Below are 18,684 nucleotides of genomic sequence, written 5' to 3' on the forward strand. Positions count from 1 at the left end.
TGGCTACCAACGTGAGTGCTACGGGGCAGTAATCATTTAGGCAGGTTACCTTCGCTTCCTTGGGCACAGGGACTATGGTGGTCTGTTTGAAACATGTAGGTATTACAGATTCGGTCAGGGAAAGTTTGAAAATGTCTGTGAAGACGCTTGCCAGTTCGTCCGCGCATGCTTTGCGTACACGTCCTGGGCTTTGTGGCTTTGTGAATGTTGCTCACATTGGCTACGGAGAGCGTGATCACACAGTCGTCTTGAACAGCTGGTGCTCTCATGCATGCTTCAGCGTTGCTTGCCTAGAAGCGACCATAAGAGGCATTTAACTTGTCTGGTAGGCTCGCATCACTGGGCAGCACACTGGATTTCCTTTGTAGTCCGTAATAGTTTTCATGCCCTGCCACATCCGACGAGTGTCAGAGCCGGTGTAGCAGGATTCAATCTTAGTCCTGTATTGAAGCTTTGCTTGGTTTGTCTGAGGGATTTCTTATAAGCGTCCGGGTTAATACCCCATAATGACAAAGCAGAAACAGGTTTGTAGATTTTTTTGCAAATGCATCCTGTTTCCATTGATCATCCTTGAGATGTTTCTACAACTGGATTGGAGTCCACTTTTGATAAATGTATTTGATTGGACATGATTTAGGGGCATGAAGGTGAATGGAAAGGCACTGGCGCGATGAACCACCCTTGCTGTCCCTGCATGACCTGTTTCCCTCTCTCCACCAGGATTCTCTGCCTCTAACCCTATTACGGGGGCTGAGTCACTGGTGCTCTTACTGGTGCTCTTTCCGTTCCTAGGAGGGGTGCGTCACTTGAGTGGGTTGAGTCACTGACGTGATCTTCTTGCCCAGGTTTGGCGCCCCCCTCGGGTTCGTGCAGTGGGGGGGATCTTCGTGGGCTATACTCGGCCTTGTCTCAGGGTAGTAGGTTGGTGGTTGAAGATATCCTTCTAGTGGTATGGGGGCTGTGCTTTGGCAAAGTGGGTGGGGTTATATCCTGCCTGGTTGGCCCTGTTCGGGGATATTGTCGGAAGGGGCCACAGTGTCTCCCTACCCCTCCTGTCTCAGCCTCCAGTATTTATGCTGCAGTAGTTTATGTGTCGGGTGGCTAGGGTCAGTCTGTTATATCTGGAGTATTTCTCCTGTCTTATCCGGTGTCCTTTGTGAATTTAAGGAAGCTCCCTCTAATTCTCTCGCTCTCCCTCTCAGGACCATCCCTCAGGACTACCTGGCCTGATGACTCCTTGCTGTCCCCAGTCCACCTGGTCATGCTGCTGCTCCAGTTTCAACTGTTCTGCCTGCGGCTATGGAACCCTGACATGTTCACAGGACGTGCTACCTTGTCCCGGACCTGCTGTTTTCTACTTTCTCTCTCTACCGCACCTGCTGTCTCTAACTCTAAATGACCGGCTATGAAAAGCCAACTGACATTTACTCCTGAGGTGTTGACCTGTTGCACCCTCTACAACCACTGTGATTATTATTATCTGACCCTGCTGGTCATCTATGAACGTTTGAACATCTTGGCCATGTTTTGTTATAATCTCCACCCGGCACAGCCAGAAGAGGACTGGCCACCCATCAGAGCCTGGTTCCTCTCTAGGTTTTTGTGTGTTATGTCATGTGTCATGTTTTGTGTGAAACCCCAGGAAGAGTAGCTGCTGCTTTTGCAACAGCTCACGTTGCTTGAGAAATTGCTATGAAGCTATTTTTTTTGACCATTCTGAGGTACTTAATTGTTATCCAGAAATGATTTGATATGGAGATAAAAAACAGCTACATTGGGCCTTTAAGAACACAGAGAGAGGTGACTGGGGAGTGATGAGTAAAGGACTACACAGTGACTGGGGGGAGTTGAGTAAAGGACTACACAGTGACTGGGGGGAGTTGAATACAGTGACTGGGGGGAGTTGAGTAAAGGACTACACAGTGACTGGGGGGTGATGAGTAAAGGACTACACAGTGACTGGGGGAAGTTGAGTAAAGGACTACACAGTGACTGGGGGGAGTTGAGTAAAGGACTACACAGTGACTGGGGGGTGATGACTAAAGGACTACACAGTGACTGGGGGTGATGACTAAAGGACTACACAGTGACTGGGGGGCGTTGAATACAGGACTACACAGTGACTGGGGGGTGATGAGTAAAGGACTACACAGTGACTGGGGGGTGATGAGTAAAGGACTACACAGTGAGTTATATAAATAGAGTCAACAAACACACTGCATGCCATGGAGGCCCCGGACTATAAATAGGGGACAAGACATATATTCAGCACCTGAACCCACTGAGTATGAATGGTCTTGTCCTAAATGGCACTCTGTTTCCTATACTTTTGACCATGGGGATTCAAAGTAGTGCAGTATGTAGCGACTAGAGTGCCATTTGGGAATCAGAATCTCTCTCTCTCTCTCTCTCTCTCTGCCTCTCTCTCTCTCTCTCTCTCTCTCTCACACTCTCTCTCTCTCTCTCTCTCTGTCTCTCTCTCTCTCTCTCTCTCTCTCTCTCTCTCTCTCTCTCTCTCTCTCTCTCTCTCTCTCTCTCTCTCTCTCTCTCTCTCTCTCTCTCTCTCTCTCTCTCTCTCTCTCTCTCTCTCTCTCTCTCTCTCTCTCTCTCTCTCTCTCTGCCTCTCTCTCACTGATGTTTTATTTAGAGTAGAAATCTCACATTGGATGACACTTCAAGGGGTTCCCTTTGAAAATACATTCTATTGACTAAACTTTATATGAAATATTGGGGTGCCCCACATTGAAACTGATATGAGATCTGGAGGTCAGGTGACCAGACCTCAACAGGCCAGCACCTAGGTAAGTGAAGCTGTGTCATGCAATGTGTTTGTGTGTCTGTGCGTGTGAGATAGAGAGACTGTCTGAACCTCTAATACGGCACGACAAAGAAGAGATGCATTGTGAACGGCAAACTGAATACAAAAGAAGTAAAACGGTTTAGTCAGTCTTGGACAAAGGGACCCAATGCTGTAATTGCAGTAGTGCATCATACACATCATACGCCATAGTTAGGACTATGGGTGTGTGTGAGTTATTTGGGCTATTTGTGGCAAGGGTTAGACTTAGATCGTAATCAGCTAAGGAGCTCAGCAAAACTGAGGACTTAGGACACACACACACACACACACACACACACCCTGACCTCATGTAGGTGCAATACAGAAAAAGGGGACACAAACAGTAACATTGTTGTTATCTATAAATAAGGACAAACCACCTGGTACCGACAACCTGGATGGTAAATTGCTGAGGTTGGTAGTAGCGGAATACATTGCGACTCCATTTTGTTACATTTTCAATTTAAGCCTAGAAGACGTTGTGTGCTCTCAGGCAAGGAGGGAGTCAAAGGTCATTCCGCTACCCAGGAATAGCAGAGCACCAATTAATGGTTCACACAGCCGAACAATCAGCCTGTTACAAGTGCTTAGTAAACTTTCGGGGAGAAAAAAAAATGTGTGTTTGATCAAAAAAATAGTAATTTTACAGAAAACAAATTAACAACAGACTTTCACCCTGCTTATAGGGAAGGGCACTCAACATGCTTGGCACTGACACAAGTAACGTATGATTGGTTGAAAGAAATTTATAGTAAGAAGGGTTGGGGGGGGGGGGGACACTAAAACTTGTATCTCAAACAAACAGTTTAAAAAATGCTTTCCACTTCCTCATAAAGGATGACGTTATCCTCCTGAGGAAGTGGAGCCGGGCCAATCAGCGGTCTACTCCCATGAATATTTTTAATGACCGGTATACGCCCACACCATTCCAACACAGAAAAGCTGCTTTCAACATACTTAATTTACAATTTTGGGGATTTAAAACTATTTCACTCATATTGTAATTAATTATAGACCATATTTCATAGAAATCTAGAAAACTGGACTGTTACTGTAAAGGTTGAGTTTAGGGGAAAAATGCAAAAATAACAGATTTAAACTGTATAACTGATCAATCCACCATAGTACCAGGTCATGTAATGATTAAAAACAAAACAAAATGGCTGAATAAGATATTTGGCTACAGAAGTGCCATTTCTTACCGAGCCCCCCCCCCCCCCAAAAAAAAAAAAGAATCCTGTGAAATGGTGTCAAATACATACTGGAGGAGTTACTGGTTAGCTACAAGTAGCTAGCTTAGCTAACAAACTAGCTACATTGGTCAAGGTGTGCATGACCAGATGACACATCGATGACCCACCAAAGCCACAATCCCCATTTCTGTTTAAGTAAGTAGGAGTTGGATTTTTTTTTTTTTGGGGGGGGGGGGGGGGGGGGCGCGGCAAAGTTCAAGCTAATTTCCTACAATTCTACACATTTTGCAATTGATTATGACTTGTTCATATGCTTTTTTTCGGGGGGGGGGGGGGGGGGGGGGGGGGGGGGGGGGGCGACGAGGGGCATGTCCCGCCCCATCCACCAGCTGCAAAATACGCCTATGCTGTCATTATAACCAACTATGAGTTCCCTCTCTACCACACCTCCTCCGTCCTACCGGTGGGGCCCCAGATTTCGGAGGTTGATTAGATGGTTCCGGAGGGGGTGGGTGGATAGCGGACAGTAACTTCAGCACCCACCCGGTGGGAAACAGCGACAAGGCCATTCAAGGGAAAATCTTGTGGCCAAAATGGCACACTAATCATACGGGTTGGAACTAAGGACTGACTGTCACCTTTCAGTTTTAACTGAGTTTTTATTTTTTGTGACATATTTTGCCCCGTGATTGTCAGGAGGAGGGTGAAGTCTCACAGCCGCCATCTTTGGAAACTGACTAGGAGGGAATAGAGAACTTTCATTATCTGACTGTTTTTGTTTTTTTTATACCAAGAAATCTTTAGTATATGTATTTTTTTTCAAGACCTCGAATGACCTGTTATTCTGTACACACGTTAACACAATTTTTATTTTATTTTTTACGGTGGACAACACACAAGGAGTCGGTATCGTACAACCTGGAGGAAAAAAAGCACCAATCTGTCGTTTTCTCTCCGGTTCTACCTGAACCTGGACTCTGATCGGTAAGTGTCGGGTTGTAGATTCAAGCCAAAATCTTTAGTAGTGTGGTGAGAAAATGTTTATCTGGTTAGCAGCTATTATTATTAGTATTTATTAGCTATTATGGTTAGCCTATTTAGCTAATGTATCATTGAAAACGATACGATAGTCAACTAGGACGCCTGTAATGTGGATGATGGTTAACTAAGTGAAGTTAACTAGATGTCGGGGGAAATGATAATCTTTCCTTTTTACTGTTACATTTGAGGATTGATAACTAAAGTATGTAGTTAGCTAATGTGGCTAACCGACTGTAGCTTAGCGGTTAAGCTTGAAGCGAATTGTCTTATTTTAACGTGTAAACATTTTTAACATTTTTTTTAAAAAGTGGCAACTAATGTTAGTTAACTGACAAGACATATTTTTACAAAATGCAGACAAAACATGTAGATACTCACCTTTTAGCTACAGGTATCTGCGTATTAACACACCTGTGTGTGTGTAAAACGGAAGAACAAACCCCCCCACAAATGTGTTGTCACTGGGGGGGTAAACCCCCACAAATGTGTTGTCACTGGGGGGATAAACCCCCACAAATGTGTTGTCACTGGGGGGATAAACCCCCACAAATGTGTTGTCACTGGGGGGGTAAACCCCCACAAATGTGTTGTCACTGGGGGGGGGGGGTAAAACCCCCACAAATGTGTTGTCACTGGGGGGGGGGGTAAAACCCCCACAAATGTGTTGTCACTGGGGGGGTAAAACCCCCACAAATGTGTTGTCACTGGGGTGGTAAAACCCCCACAAATGTGTTGTCACTGGGGGGGTGAAACCCCCACAAATGTGTTGTCACTGGGGGGGTGAAACCCCCACAAATGTGTTGTCACTGGGGGGGATCCTGTCCACAGTAGCCTGTGTTAAACAGTGTAAGTTACAGTAAGTGTATATTTATAATTTTGTGAAATATTAGTTGATGTGATAAGAAGAGGACTTTAATGGGTCTACAACTTTACCACCATTGAGAATTGATTCAACGTTTAGATGGGGAGTATTTGGCTGTGAGAGCCAATTCATCCTCTTAAACAGAACAAGGTTCATTGGGACTATAAGGATTAACGTTCATTATGTAGTGTTGTTTTTTAGTCCATTATGGGCTAGTATCAAGCTATCCTCAGTGATGCTAGCCAGCTAATCATTTTCTATGTAGTCTTTTTCTTCGACACTCCCTTGTTGTTTTTCTCACTGTGCAACTCCCCCCGCCCCACCCGACCCCCCAAAGCTACTAGCTGGGGGAGTTTCCACTGCAACAATGATCAATATCACGGCACAAGCATGGGACACTGCAGGTGTGTGTGTATTCATTACGTCCTGCAACGGAAACACTTTACTGTTTAAGGAAACAAACAACGAAAGGAGGAAGGACCTAGCCGAATTTGTCCAAACCCGAAAACGAGAGATTCTGTTGGGAGTAAAATGTTTATTTGTTGCAGAATCGGTGTAATGAATACACCCCGGTTTCACTACTAAAGTGAAATGTTGTAAGCAACTTGACAAAATCGGTTCTAGTTATTCGGGTATGGCTTCCTTTTGGACGCTTGTAATTCATGCTGGCTGGTTTGCGAGTCGCATTCCTCATTTTCTGTGTGTTGACATTGCGTAACATTCTGACTCGACAAGCTCTTCTCTCTTGGCCCTGACTGTGCCTGTTCGCCAGCGTTGCCTACTCAAATGGTGACAGAATGTACTTGGAGATTGTTTTGGCCATTATGTTTTTTCATTTGTTAGATAATGACAAGTTGGCAACGACTCCCCATTTTATGTCCTTCCTGCTGCACACCCACGTGGAGTGTTGGGAATGACGATGCACTATATTATTGCGTTTGATAAACAACATTGTATTTAAGCACTTAGCTTTCTAGGAGTCTGAATGTACAGTACAGTAGGCTATATCACAGCCGGTGGTATTAGCTAGTTATCAACAAACTAAGAAGGCCTCGCCTGCAATGAATGATTGAATCGTCCATCACTAGACTAGTGAGAGTTTAGCTACATGGGTTGTAGCTATTTTAAATGTTTTGTAAACAAACACATTGTTAAACAATGCAAGGATAGTGGGTTTGATTCTCGGGACCGTCCATACATAAAATATACGAGCGCATGACTGTACTTCGCTTTGGATAAAAGCGTCTTCTAAATGGCTTATGATCTATTGAATGATTTGAAACGGCGCGTTGGGCCGTTGAACTAATTCAACCTACATCAGTCAATTAGTTGTTTAATAACTGCCCCCCCCCCCCCCCCCCACACACTGGGAACGGAATAACGTGGTAATGAACTACAATGACCATAATCCATTGTGTATAACATAGGTCTTGACCTGATTTCTCAAGTGGATTAACAAGATTTCTCTCTAGAGGTCCTCCTGCGCGTTGTCGTGGAGGGGGCCGACTAATTAACTAATTGACTGATATCGGTTCAATTACTTGATTTCCACGTAGCTTGTTTTTTTTCTTCCCGTGAGCCAGATGTGCTGCAGGGCTATAAATTTTTTTTTTTAAAATCCCCCGTTCCCCGCCTAAGACCTGGTCACTGTTGGCACTGTGACTGTACTATAGTCTATTGGACTCATACAGCCTCCCTCTCTCTCCCAGCCAGGGCCGGTCCACCCCAGCCCCCCCCCCCCCCCCCACCGTTAAAATAACATAAAATTGATCAGAAATGCAGTGTAGACATTGTTAATGTTGTACATTTTTATTTATTTAACCAGGTAGGCTAGTTGAGAACAAGTTCTCATTTACAACTGTGACCTGGCCAAGATAAAGCAAAGCAGTGTGAACAGACAACAACACAGAGTTACACATGGAGTAAACCATTAACAAGCCAATAACACAATAAGCAAGTCAATGACACAGTAGAAAAAAGAAAGTCTATATACAGTGTGTGCAAATGGCATGAGGAGGTAAGGCAATAAATAGGCCATAGGAGCGAATAATTAAAATTTAGCAGATTAACACTGTGATAAATGAGCAGATGATGATGTGCAAGTAGAGATACTTGTGTGCAAAAGAGCAGAAAAGTAAATAAAAACATTATGGGGATGAGGTAGGTTGATTGGATGGGCTATTTACAGATGGACTATGTACAGCTGCAGCGATCGGTTAGCTGCTCAGATAGCAGATGTTTAAAGTTGGTGAGGGAAATAAAAGTCTCCAACTTCAGCGATTTTTGCAATTCGTTCCAGTCTCTGGCAGCAGAGAACTGGAAGGAAAGGCGGCCAAATGAGGGGTTGGCTTTGGGGATGATCAGTGAGATATACCTGCTGGAACGTGTGCTACGGGTGGATGTTGCCATCGTGACCAGTGAACTGAGATAAGGCGGAGCTTTACCTAGCATAGACTTATAGATGACCTGGAGCCAGTTGGTCTGGCGACGAATATGTAGCGAGGGCCAGCCGACTAGAGCATACAGGTCGCAGTGGTGGGTGGTATAAGGTGATTTGGTAACAAAATGGAGGGCACTGTGATAGACTGCATCCAGTTTGCTGAGTAGAGTATTGGAAGCTATTTTGTAGATAACATCGCCGAAGTCGAGGATCGATAGGATAGTCAGTTTTACGAGGGTATGTTTGGCGGCGTGAGTGAAATAAGCTTTGTTGCGAAATAGAAAGCCGATTCTAGATTTGATTTTGGATTGGAGATGTTTAATATGACTCTGGATTGAGAGTTTACAGTCAAGACAGACATTTAGGTATTTATAGATGTCCACATATTCTAGGTCGGGACCGTCCAGGGTGGTGATGCTAGTCGGGCGGGAAACGGTTGAAGAGCATGCATTTGGTTTTACTAGCGTTTAAGAGCAAATAAATTCATTAAAAATCCTACAATGTGATTTTCTGGATTTTTTTCTTCTCATTTTGTCTGTCATAGTTGAAGTGTACCTATGATGAAAATTACAGGCCTCTCATCTTTTTAAGTGGGAGAACTTGCACAATTGGTGGCTGACTAAATACTTTTTTGCCCCACTGTATATATAGATAGCAATATTGGGCCTATATAAATTGTAGCTACTTTTGAGGCACATGTTGTACTCTATAAACACCTATTTAACCCTGTAAAGACTAAAATCTAAATGTATATACAAAAGCCTGTAATTTTTTTAATGACATTCATTTGTGCAATATTAGGGTTCTAAATTCAGTCTTTCAGTCTTTCAGTGTTTCAGTCTTTCAGTGTTTCAGTCTTTCAGTGTTTCAGTCTTCCAGTGTTTCAGTCTTTCAGTCTTCCAGTGTTTCAGTCTTTCAGTCTTTCAGTCTTTCAGTCTTCCAGTCGTTCAGTGTTCCAGTGTTTCAGTCTTCCAGTGTTCCAGTGTTTCAGTCTTTCAGTGTTTCAGTCTTTCAGTCTTCCAGTGTTCCAGTGTTTCAGTCTTCCAGTGTTTCAGTCTTTCAGTCTTCCAGTCGTTCAGTGTTTCAGTCTTCCAGTGTTTCAGTCTTTCAGTGTTTCAGTGTTTCAGTCTTTCAGTGTTTCAGTCTTTCCGTGTTTCAGTCTTTCAGTGTTTCAGTGTTTCAGTCTTTCAGTCTTTCAGTGTTTCAGTGTTTCAGTGTTTCTGCTGCAGTCCTTTATTTAGCTCCCCAACACAACATAATGTTTCTGTCGAGGTGTCTCACTCTGATGATGCTAGAACACTCTCTTCTTGTGTCGTGTTTTTACTTCCGAGTGAATAGAAGTGTGGTCCTGAGTCCTGAGCTGCCTTGATCTGGCCACCTGGGCAAGGTGTGTCTTTTTGCGATAATTCCACCAAATGACCCTGCTGCCCCCCCCCCCCCCCCCCCCCCCCCCCCACACACACACACAGGAGGTCCCGTACCAGGAAGACATTTACATTTTCTTTCACCCAAGTTAAAAACTTTTTTTTTTTAAAAGCCCTACAAAAGAATATTCAAAGCTGAATTCTTACATTTTTGAGGAAAGAACATTTATGTCCGATCACCAGAAAGATGATATTTGTTTAATGGACCAACTGTCACTCTAGTGAAAGGAGGATAAACAGCACTGATGTCAGCAACAACATGTACCTAGGGCCCTGAAGACTGAGCTAGCCAGCTGTCACTCTAGTGACAGGAGGATAAACAGCACTGATGTCAGCAACAACATGTACCTAGGGCCCTGAAGACTGAGCTAGCCAGCTGTCACTCTAGTGACAGGAGGATAAACAGCACTGATGTCAGCAACAACATGTACCTAGGGCCCTGAAGACTGAGCTAGCCAGCTGTCACTCTAGTGACAGGAGGATAAACAGCACTGATGTCAGCAACAACATGTACCTAGGGCCCTGAAGACTGAGCTAGCCAGCTGCATAACAACGACGTAGGAAGCCATTTTGTTTGTATTGGTATTTAGCTACAGTGCCGTGAAAAAATTGCCCCCTTTCAATTTGTTGGGGACTTTTGTTACAGAATATTATCTGATCTTCAACCAAAAACTAATATTAGATCAAGGGAACCTGAGTGAACAAATAACACAACAATTTACATACTACTTTAATTTGGCCCAACACTCTAACCACTAAGCTACCTGCCCCCCCTACACTCTAACCACTAGGCTGCCTGCCCCCCCTACACTCTAACCACTAAGCTACCTGCCCCCCCTACACTCTAACCACTAAGCTACCTGCCCCCCCTACACTCTAACCACTAGGCTGCCTGCCCCCCCTACACTCTAACCACTAGGCTACCTGCCCCCCCTACACTCTAACCACTAAGCTACCTGCCCCCCCTACACTCTAACCACTAGGCTGCCTGCCCCCCCTACACTCTAACCACTAGGCTACCTGCCGCCCCTACACTCTAACCACTAGGCTACCTGCCCCCCCTACACTCTAACCACTAGGCTACCTGCCGCCCCTACACTCTAACCACTAGGCTACCTGCCGCCCCTACACTCTAACCACTAGGCTACCTGCCCCCCCTACACTCTAACCACTAGGCTACCTGCCGCCCCTACACTCTAACCACTAGGCTACCTGCCCCCCCTACACTCTAACCACTAGGCTACCTGCCGCCCCTACACTCTAACCACTAGGCTACCTGCCGCCCCTACACTCTAACCAATAGGCTACCTGCCGCCCCTACACTCTAACCACTAGGCTACCTGCCGCCCCTACACTCTAACCACTAGGCTACCTGCCGCCCCCCCCCCCCCCCCCCCCCCCCCCTACACTCTAACCACTAGGCTACCTGCCGCCCCCCCCCCCCCCCCCCTACACTCTAACCACTAGACTACCTGCCGCCCCATTCATGAAAACCTATTAAGTAAGCAGAGTGAGCCCATTGTTGTCTGACAAAGGACATGATATATAGTCTCTCTCTCTGTCTCCGTCCGTCTCTGTCTCCCTCCCCTCTCTGTCTCCCTCTCTGTCTCCCTCTCTGTCTCCCTCCCCTCTCTGTCTCCCTCCCATCTCTGTCTCCCTCCCATCTCTGTCTCCCTCCCCTCTCTGTCTCCCTCCCCTCTCTGTCTCCCCCTCTCTCTCTCCCTCCAGGTGCCCATGCTCCGGCCCCTCCACTCCAGCAGATGAGTCGTCGACTGCTCTGGCGTAGACGCAGCCGCGCTCCAACGCCCAGATAGTCCCCTGGTCCTGCCCCCCGTCCTGCCGGGAGACAGCAGACTACATTACCCAGCATGCCCTCCTCTGTGCGGGCGGGCAGCCTAAAGGACCCGGAGGTAGCCGAGCTGTTCTTCAAGGAAGACCCAGAGAAACTGTTCTCTGACCTCCGAGAGATAGGACATGGCAGCTTCGGAGCCGTCTACTTTGTATGTACACACACACACACACACACACACACACACACACTTCTCTACACCCACACACTCCGTCATCTTTATTGATACAACAGGGCAGGCTCAAGTCTATCTCTAGCTGCCCTTGGTAAAAGAGGGCACTCTCCTGCAATAGTCCTCCTGTAATAGTCCTCCTGTCCCACCTGCAATAGTCCTCCTGTAATAGTCCTCCTGTCCCACCTGCAATAGTCCTCCTGTAATAGTCCTCGTGTAATAGTCCTCCTGGCGCTCCTGTAATAGTCCTCCTGTAATAGTCCTGTAATAGTCCGTCCTCCTGTAATAGTCCACCTGTAAATGTCCTCCTGTAATAGTCCTCCTGTAATAGTCCTCCTGTCCCACCTGTAATAGTCCTCCTGTCCCGCCTGTAATATTCCTGTAATACTCTTCATGTAATAGTCCTCCTATCCCACCTGTAATAGTCCTCCTGTAATAGTCCTCCTGTAATAGTCTGCCTGTAATTGTCCTCCTGTAATATTCCTCCTGTAATAGTCCTCCTGTAATAGTCCTCCTGTCCCACCTGTAATAGTCCTGTAATAATCTTTATGTAATAGGCCTCCTGTCCCACCTGTAATAGTCCTCCTATCCCACCTGTAATAGTCCTCCTGTAATAGTCCACCTGTAATAGTCCTCCTGTAATAGTCCTCCTGTAATAGTCCTCCTGTAACAGTCCTCGTGTAATAGACCTCCTGTAATAATCCACCTGTAATAGTCCTCCTGTCCCGCCTGTCATGTCCTCCTGTAATGGTCCACCTGTAATAGTCCTCCTGTAATAGTCTGCCTGTAATAGACCTCCTGTAATAGCCCTCGTGTAATAGTCCTCCTGTAACAGTCCTCCTGTAATAGACCTCCTGTAATAGTCCACCTGTAATAGTCCTCCTGTCCCACCTGTAATTGTCCTCCTGTAATAGTCCTCCCGTCCTCCTGTAATGTCCTCCTGTAATAGGCTTCCTGTAATAGTCCTCCTTCCCACCTGTAACAGGCCTCTTGTCCCGCCTGTGTTCTCTGTGTCTAAGGCGCGGGATGTACGATCTACAGAGGTGGTGGCCATCAAGAAGATGTCTTATAGTGGAAAGCAGTCCAACGAGGTGAGACAGACACGTTATGTACTATATTTATTACCTTTATTTGATAGGGGACAACAGAAACAGAAGTCTCAGTACACTTGAGAAATGATTATGTTAAAGCACACACACTCCGATACAAATGTGTGAGCTGAACACACACACACACACATCGTCTCACGCTCCAAGGTCACCCCACGGCTCTCTCACACACTCTCACTCTCGCCTTGCTTCTGCTCCTAATGACAGAGTAGCTATACTCGGATTAAGACCTAATCTGTGTACGATGAGAGTCGCCCACCAGGAGACCGAAGGCAGACAGGAACATGCCACACATGAGATCATACATTTTTTTGAAGAAGATCTACAATGTTGTCTTTAGGTTGTGTTCTTTCAGGGTGGGCTAGGTGTTTACTTTGCACTCTTATTTACCCAGGTATGTTGGTTGATTTAAAGAACCAATGTCTCCGCTGAAGTAAATGCAAAGCAGTCTGCGTCTTTTATAGTTTATTTTTTAATACCATCTGTCTCCTCCTCCACCTCTTTTGCTCGCTCTCTGCTCGCTCTCTCCCCTCTTCTCTCTCCTTCTCCCCTCTTCTCTCTCCTTCTCCCCTCTTTTCTCTCTCCTTCTCCCCTATTTTCTCTCTCCTTTTCCCCTCTTTTCTCTCTCCTTCTCCTCTCTTTTCTCTCTCCTTCTCCTCTCTTTTCTCTCTCCTTCTCCTCTCTTTTCTCTCTCCTTCTCCTCTCTTTTCTCTCTCCTTCTCCTCTCTTTTCTCTCTCCTTCTCCGCTCTTTTCTCTCTCCTTCTCTGCTCTTTTCTCTCTCCTTCTCTGCTCTTTTCTCTCTCCTTCTCCTCTCTTTTCTCTCTCCTTCTCCTCTCTTTTCTCTCTCCTTCTCCTCTCTTTTCTCTCTCCTTCTCCTCTCTTTTCTCTCTCCTTCTCCTCTCTTTTCTCTCTCCTTCTCCGCTCTTTTCTCTCTCCTTCTCTGCTCTTTTCTCTCTCCTTCTCTGCTCTTTTCTCTCTCCTTCTCCTCTCTTTTCTCTCTCCTTCTCCTCTCTTTTATCTCTCCTTCTCCCCTCTTTTCTCTCTCCTTCTCCTCTCTTTTCTCTCTCCTTCTCCCCTCTTTTCTCTCTCCTTCTCCCCTCTTTTCTCTCTCCTTCTCCCCTCTTTTCTCTCTCCTTTTCCCCTCTTTTCTCTCTTTATTTTCTTTCTTTCTCAATAATTATCACCCCATTTTCAAGGCTTCCTTGTCTAGCTAAGATTATTGAATCCTTTGTAAATGTACAATTTCTGCCTTTAAAAAAAAAAAAATTCGGAGAAATGTATTTTGAATGTTAACCAATCAGGTTTGGTCATATTACAGCAACCACTTTAGTTGTAACTTTATGTACATGAATATAAATACTTATTATTGGGGTATTGTGATGTCATTATGGGGTATTGTGATGTCATTATGGGGTATTGTGATGTCATTATGGGGCATTTGGATTGATATTGATTTGATATATTTTTTTAAACATATAGACAAAATGGCGGCAGGGGATATGTCCGCCGTTTTACGCCTTTCTAACCAATTGTGATATTATGTGTTTTTGTTGTTGCGATATTTGTAAATTATTTTGTACATAATGTTTCTAAAACCGTATCTTACGGAAGAAAAGAGCTTCTGGATATCAGGACAGCGATCACTCACCTCGGATTAGACAAAGATTTGTTCTTCAACAACAGCAGCAAGCAGGACTCACACGATATTCTCCAAACACCCCATAGGGCAGACATCCCAATTATTTGCAAGAGGAAGCTGGTGCACGAAATTTGAGGAAGTCTCTAGATTTTGCTCGCCTGAAGTAGAGTATATTGTGATAAACTGCAGGCCACACTACTTGCCTAGAGAGTTCTCAGCTATACTTTTCGTGGCTGTTTATTTACCACCACAGATGGATGCTACACTAACTCAGTCAGCTGTATAAGGAAATAAGCAAACAGGAAACCACTCAGAGGCAGCGATCCTAGTGGCCGGAGACTTTAATGCAGGGAAACTTAAATCTGTTTTACCACATTTCTATCAACATGTTAAATGTGCAACCAGAGGGAAAACATTCTAGATCACCTGTACTCCACACACAGAGACGCGTACAAAGCTCTCCCTCTCCCTCCATTTGTTAAATCCGACCACAACTCTATCCTCCTGATTCCTGCTTAAAAGCTAAAATGAAAGCAGGAAGCACCAGTTACTCGGTCTATAAAAAAAAGTGGTCAGATGAAGCAGATGCTAAACTACAGGACTGTTCTGCTATCACAGACTGGAATATGTTCCGGGATTCTTCCGGTGACATTGAGGAGTACACCACATCAGTGGCTTTATCAATAAGTGCATTGAGGAAGTGGTCCCCACAGTGACTGTACGTACATATCTCAACCAGAAGCCATGGATTACAGGCAACATCCGCATCGAGCTAAAGGGTAGAGCTGCGGCTTTCAAGGAGCGGGACACAAATCCGGATGCCTATAAGAAATCCCGCTATGCCCTCAGATGAACCATCAAACAAGCAAAGCATCAATACAGGACTAAGATTGAATCATGTCGGATGTGGCAGGGCTTGCAAACTATTACAGACTACAAAGGGAAGCCCAGCCGCGAGCTGCCCAGTGACATGAGCCTACCAGATGAGCTAAATCACTTCTATGCTCGCTTCGAGGCAAGCAAAACTGAGGCATGCATGAGAGCATCAGCTGTTCCGGACGACTGTGTGATCACGCTCTCCGTAGCCGACCTGAGTAAGACCTTTAAACAGGTCAACATACACAAGGCTGCGGGGCCAGACAGATTACCAGGTGCTCTGCTCCGGGCATGTGCTGACCAACTGGCAGGTGTCTTCACTGACATTTTCAGTCTGTAATACCAACATGTTTCAAGCAGACCACCATAGTCCCTGTGCCCAAGCACACAAAGGCAACCTGCCTAAATGACTACCGACCCGTAGCACTCACGTCCGTAGCCATGAAGTGCTTTGAAAGGCTGGTCATGGCTCACATCAACACTACTATCCCAGAAACCCCTAGACCCACTCCAATTTGCATACCGCCCAAACAGATCCACAGATGATACAATCTCTATTGCACTCCACACTGCCCTTTCCCACCTGGACAAAAGGAACACCTACGTGAGAATGCTGTTCATTGACTACAGCTCAGCGTTCAACACCATAGTACCCTCAAAGCTCATCACCAAGCTAAGGAACCTGAGACTAAATACCTCCGTCTGCAACTGGATCCTGGACTTCCTGTCAGGCCGCCCCCAGGTGGTGAGGGTAGGTAGCAACACATCTGCCACACTGATCCTCAACACTGGAGCTCCCCAGGGGTGCGTGCTCAGTCCTCTCCTGTACTCTCTGTTCACCCACGACTGTATGGCCAGGCACGACTCCAACACCATCATTAAGTTTGCTGTTGACACAACAGTGGTAGGCCTGATCAACGACAAGACAGCCTATAGGGAGGAGGTCAGAAACCTGGCCGGGTGGTGCCAGAATAACAAACAATCCCTCAACATAACCAAGACTAAGGAGATGATTGTGGACTACAGGAAAAGGAGCACCGAGCACGTCCCCATTCTCATCGACAGGGCTGTAGTGGAGCAGGTTGAGAGCTTCAAATTCCTAGGTGTCCACATCAACAACAAACTAGATTGGTCCAAACACACCAAGACAATCGTCAAGTGGGCACGACAAAGCCTATTCCCCCTCAGGAAACTAAAAAGATTTGGCATGGGTCCTGAGATCCTCAAAAGGTTCTACAGCTGCAACATCGAGAGCATCCTGAACGGTTGCATCACTTCCTGGTACGGCAACTGCTCGGCCTCCAACCGCAAGGCACTTCATAGGGTAGTGCGTATGGACCAGTACATCACTGGGGCCAAGCTGCCTGCCATCCAGGACCTCTACATCAGCTTTTAGTTTGAATGCACCGCATTGCTGGAACAAAATAAAACATCGATTTCATCTTGATGTTGTGGTGTCGATCAGGCAATTTAAGTAATTGATTTGGGGAGGAATGTAAACTGTTCTGTTCTGGGTGATTTGTGATGATTTATTTGTGCTTCCCATGACTGTGTTTTTTGCATTTTTATATGTATAATGTGTATGTTCATATTGAATTATACAATATATTATTATTGGACATTTTTATTTAATTGTTTTAATAAATGTTGAATAAAACATGTTAATTCTCTCTCTCTCTCACACACAGAAATGGCAGGACATCATAAAAGAGGTGAAGTTTCTCCAGAGGATTCAACATCCCAACAGTATAGAGTACAAGGGCTGCTACCTACGAGAACACACAGCATGGGTAAGACACACATACACACACTGGACTTTGGAGGACTACTACCTAGAACACACACGATAACACACACACACACTTTCTTAGCCCCTTTCTCTTAATGTTCTGTTGTCATAATGTGTTCTGTGTGTTCCGTGTGTTCTGTGTTCTGTGTGTTCCGTGTGTTCTGTGTTCCGTGTTCTCTCTGTGTCCAGTTAGTGATGGAGTACTGTCTGGGTTCAGCCTCTGATGTTCTAGAAGGTAAGAATTTTTTTTTAAAAACAACAGCTGTTCTGTTTGACATGTATTCTACTGCGTCAAGTCAACTTAGATTGTGTGTTTGGATTCCGTTACGCTCAACCTGTTTAATCCTTAGCAAATGTTTTCTGAAATATTCTCTCACCGATTTAGTTCATAAAAAGCCTCTTCAGGAAATGGAGATCGCTGCCATTACCCATGGTGCTTTGCAGGGTTTGGCCTACCTTCACTCCCACAACATGATTCACAGGTGAGGGTTTACCTGACAGTTTGAAGCATGGTGATTATATCACACCTACTAACCCAGTGGTTCTCTCTCTCTCTCCCTCCCTGCCTCCCTCCCTCCCTCCCTCCCATCTCTCTCTCTCCCCCTCCCTCCCTCCCTCCCTCCCATCTCTCTCTCTCCCCCTCCCTCCCTCCCTCCCTCCCACCTCGCTCTCTGTCTCTCTCTCTCCCCCTCCCTCCCAGAGACATCAAAGCAGGTAACATCCTACTGACGGAGCCAGGTCAGGTCAAGCTTGCTGACTTTGGCTCCGCCTCCATCGCTTCCCCAGCCAACTCCTTCGTGGGGACGCCATATTGGTGAGGGACAGCAGAGACAGACAGTCACGGGGGTCTACCAGGCGGCAAGCTTTGACCACATGACAGTTTTTTTAATTCTATACATTATGCAAAATGTTCAATGATTGTAATTGATCCCCCCACCTCGCCCCATTCTCTGCAGGATGGCCCCAGAGGTGATCTTGGCCATGGACGAGGGCCAGTATGACGGAAAGGTGGATGTCTGGTCCCTTGGGATCACCTGTGTCGAGCTAGGTAAAGGGTGTGGGTGGTTTTCCATCGTTTATATGTGTAACATACTGTGTGTATTAGGATTTCCGTTAACCAGCAATTGTCAGCTTTTTGCTAAAAATAAATAAATGAAAAATACGTTGTTTTTTTTAGGGTAAATGTATTTTTTAAAAAATTACATTTCTTTATTTTTTATTTATTTTTTGTATATTTTTTTTAAATAAAATTGTAGCCGGCCAAATTGTCTGGGAGGGAAAAAATGGCTGATTAGGCTGCCTGTCATACACCCCAATTTTCAGCACCATTCTTTCACTCCACCATTCTCTCACTTCACCATTCTCTCACTCTACCATTCTCTCACTCCACCCACCATTCTCTCACTCTACCATTCTCCCACTCCACCCACCATTTTCTCACTCCACCCAC

General features: G+C 45.5%; 1 protein-coding gene across 2 annotated transcripts in view; it reads left to right on the forward strand.

Annotated features, from left to right (window-relative positions):
- The first annotated feature begins 4,499 nt into the window (after nt 1–4,499).
- Nucleotides 4,500–18,684, forward strand: part of LOC110492874 (serine/threonine-protein kinase TAO1) — a 36,136-nt gene continuing 21,951 nt past the window's right edge. The window contains exons 1-8 of one of the 2 annotated variants that reach the window (XM_036989503.1): nt 4,500–5,016; nt 11,528–11,799; nt 12,840–12,911; nt 17,134–17,235; nt 17,424–17,469; nt 17,620–17,716; nt 17,935–18,048; nt 18,191–18,282. In XM_036989503.1, the coding sequence (XP_036845398.1) occupies nt 11,668–11,799; nt 12,840–12,911; nt 17,134–17,235; nt 17,424–17,469; nt 17,620–17,716; nt 17,935–18,048; nt 18,191–18,282 (655 nt within the window). In that variant the 5' untranslated portion in view covers nt 4,500–5,016; nt 11,528–11,667. Of the gene's footprint in view, nt 5,017–9,521; nt 9,763–11,527; nt 11,800–12,839; nt 12,912–17,133; nt 17,236–17,423; nt 17,470–17,619; nt 17,717–17,934; nt 18,049–18,190; nt 18,283–18,684 lie in introns of those variants that run through there. The other variant, XM_036989504.1, reaches the window with a different exon arrangement.

Source organism: Oncorhynchus mykiss, chromosome 10 (genome assembly GCF_013265735.2).
Source record: "Oncorhynchus mykiss isolate Arlee chromosome 10, USDA_OmykA_1.1, whole genome shotgun sequence".
Lineage (NCBI taxonomy): Eukaryota > Metazoa > Chordata > Actinopteri > Salmoniformes > Salmonidae > Oncorhynchus > Oncorhynchus mykiss.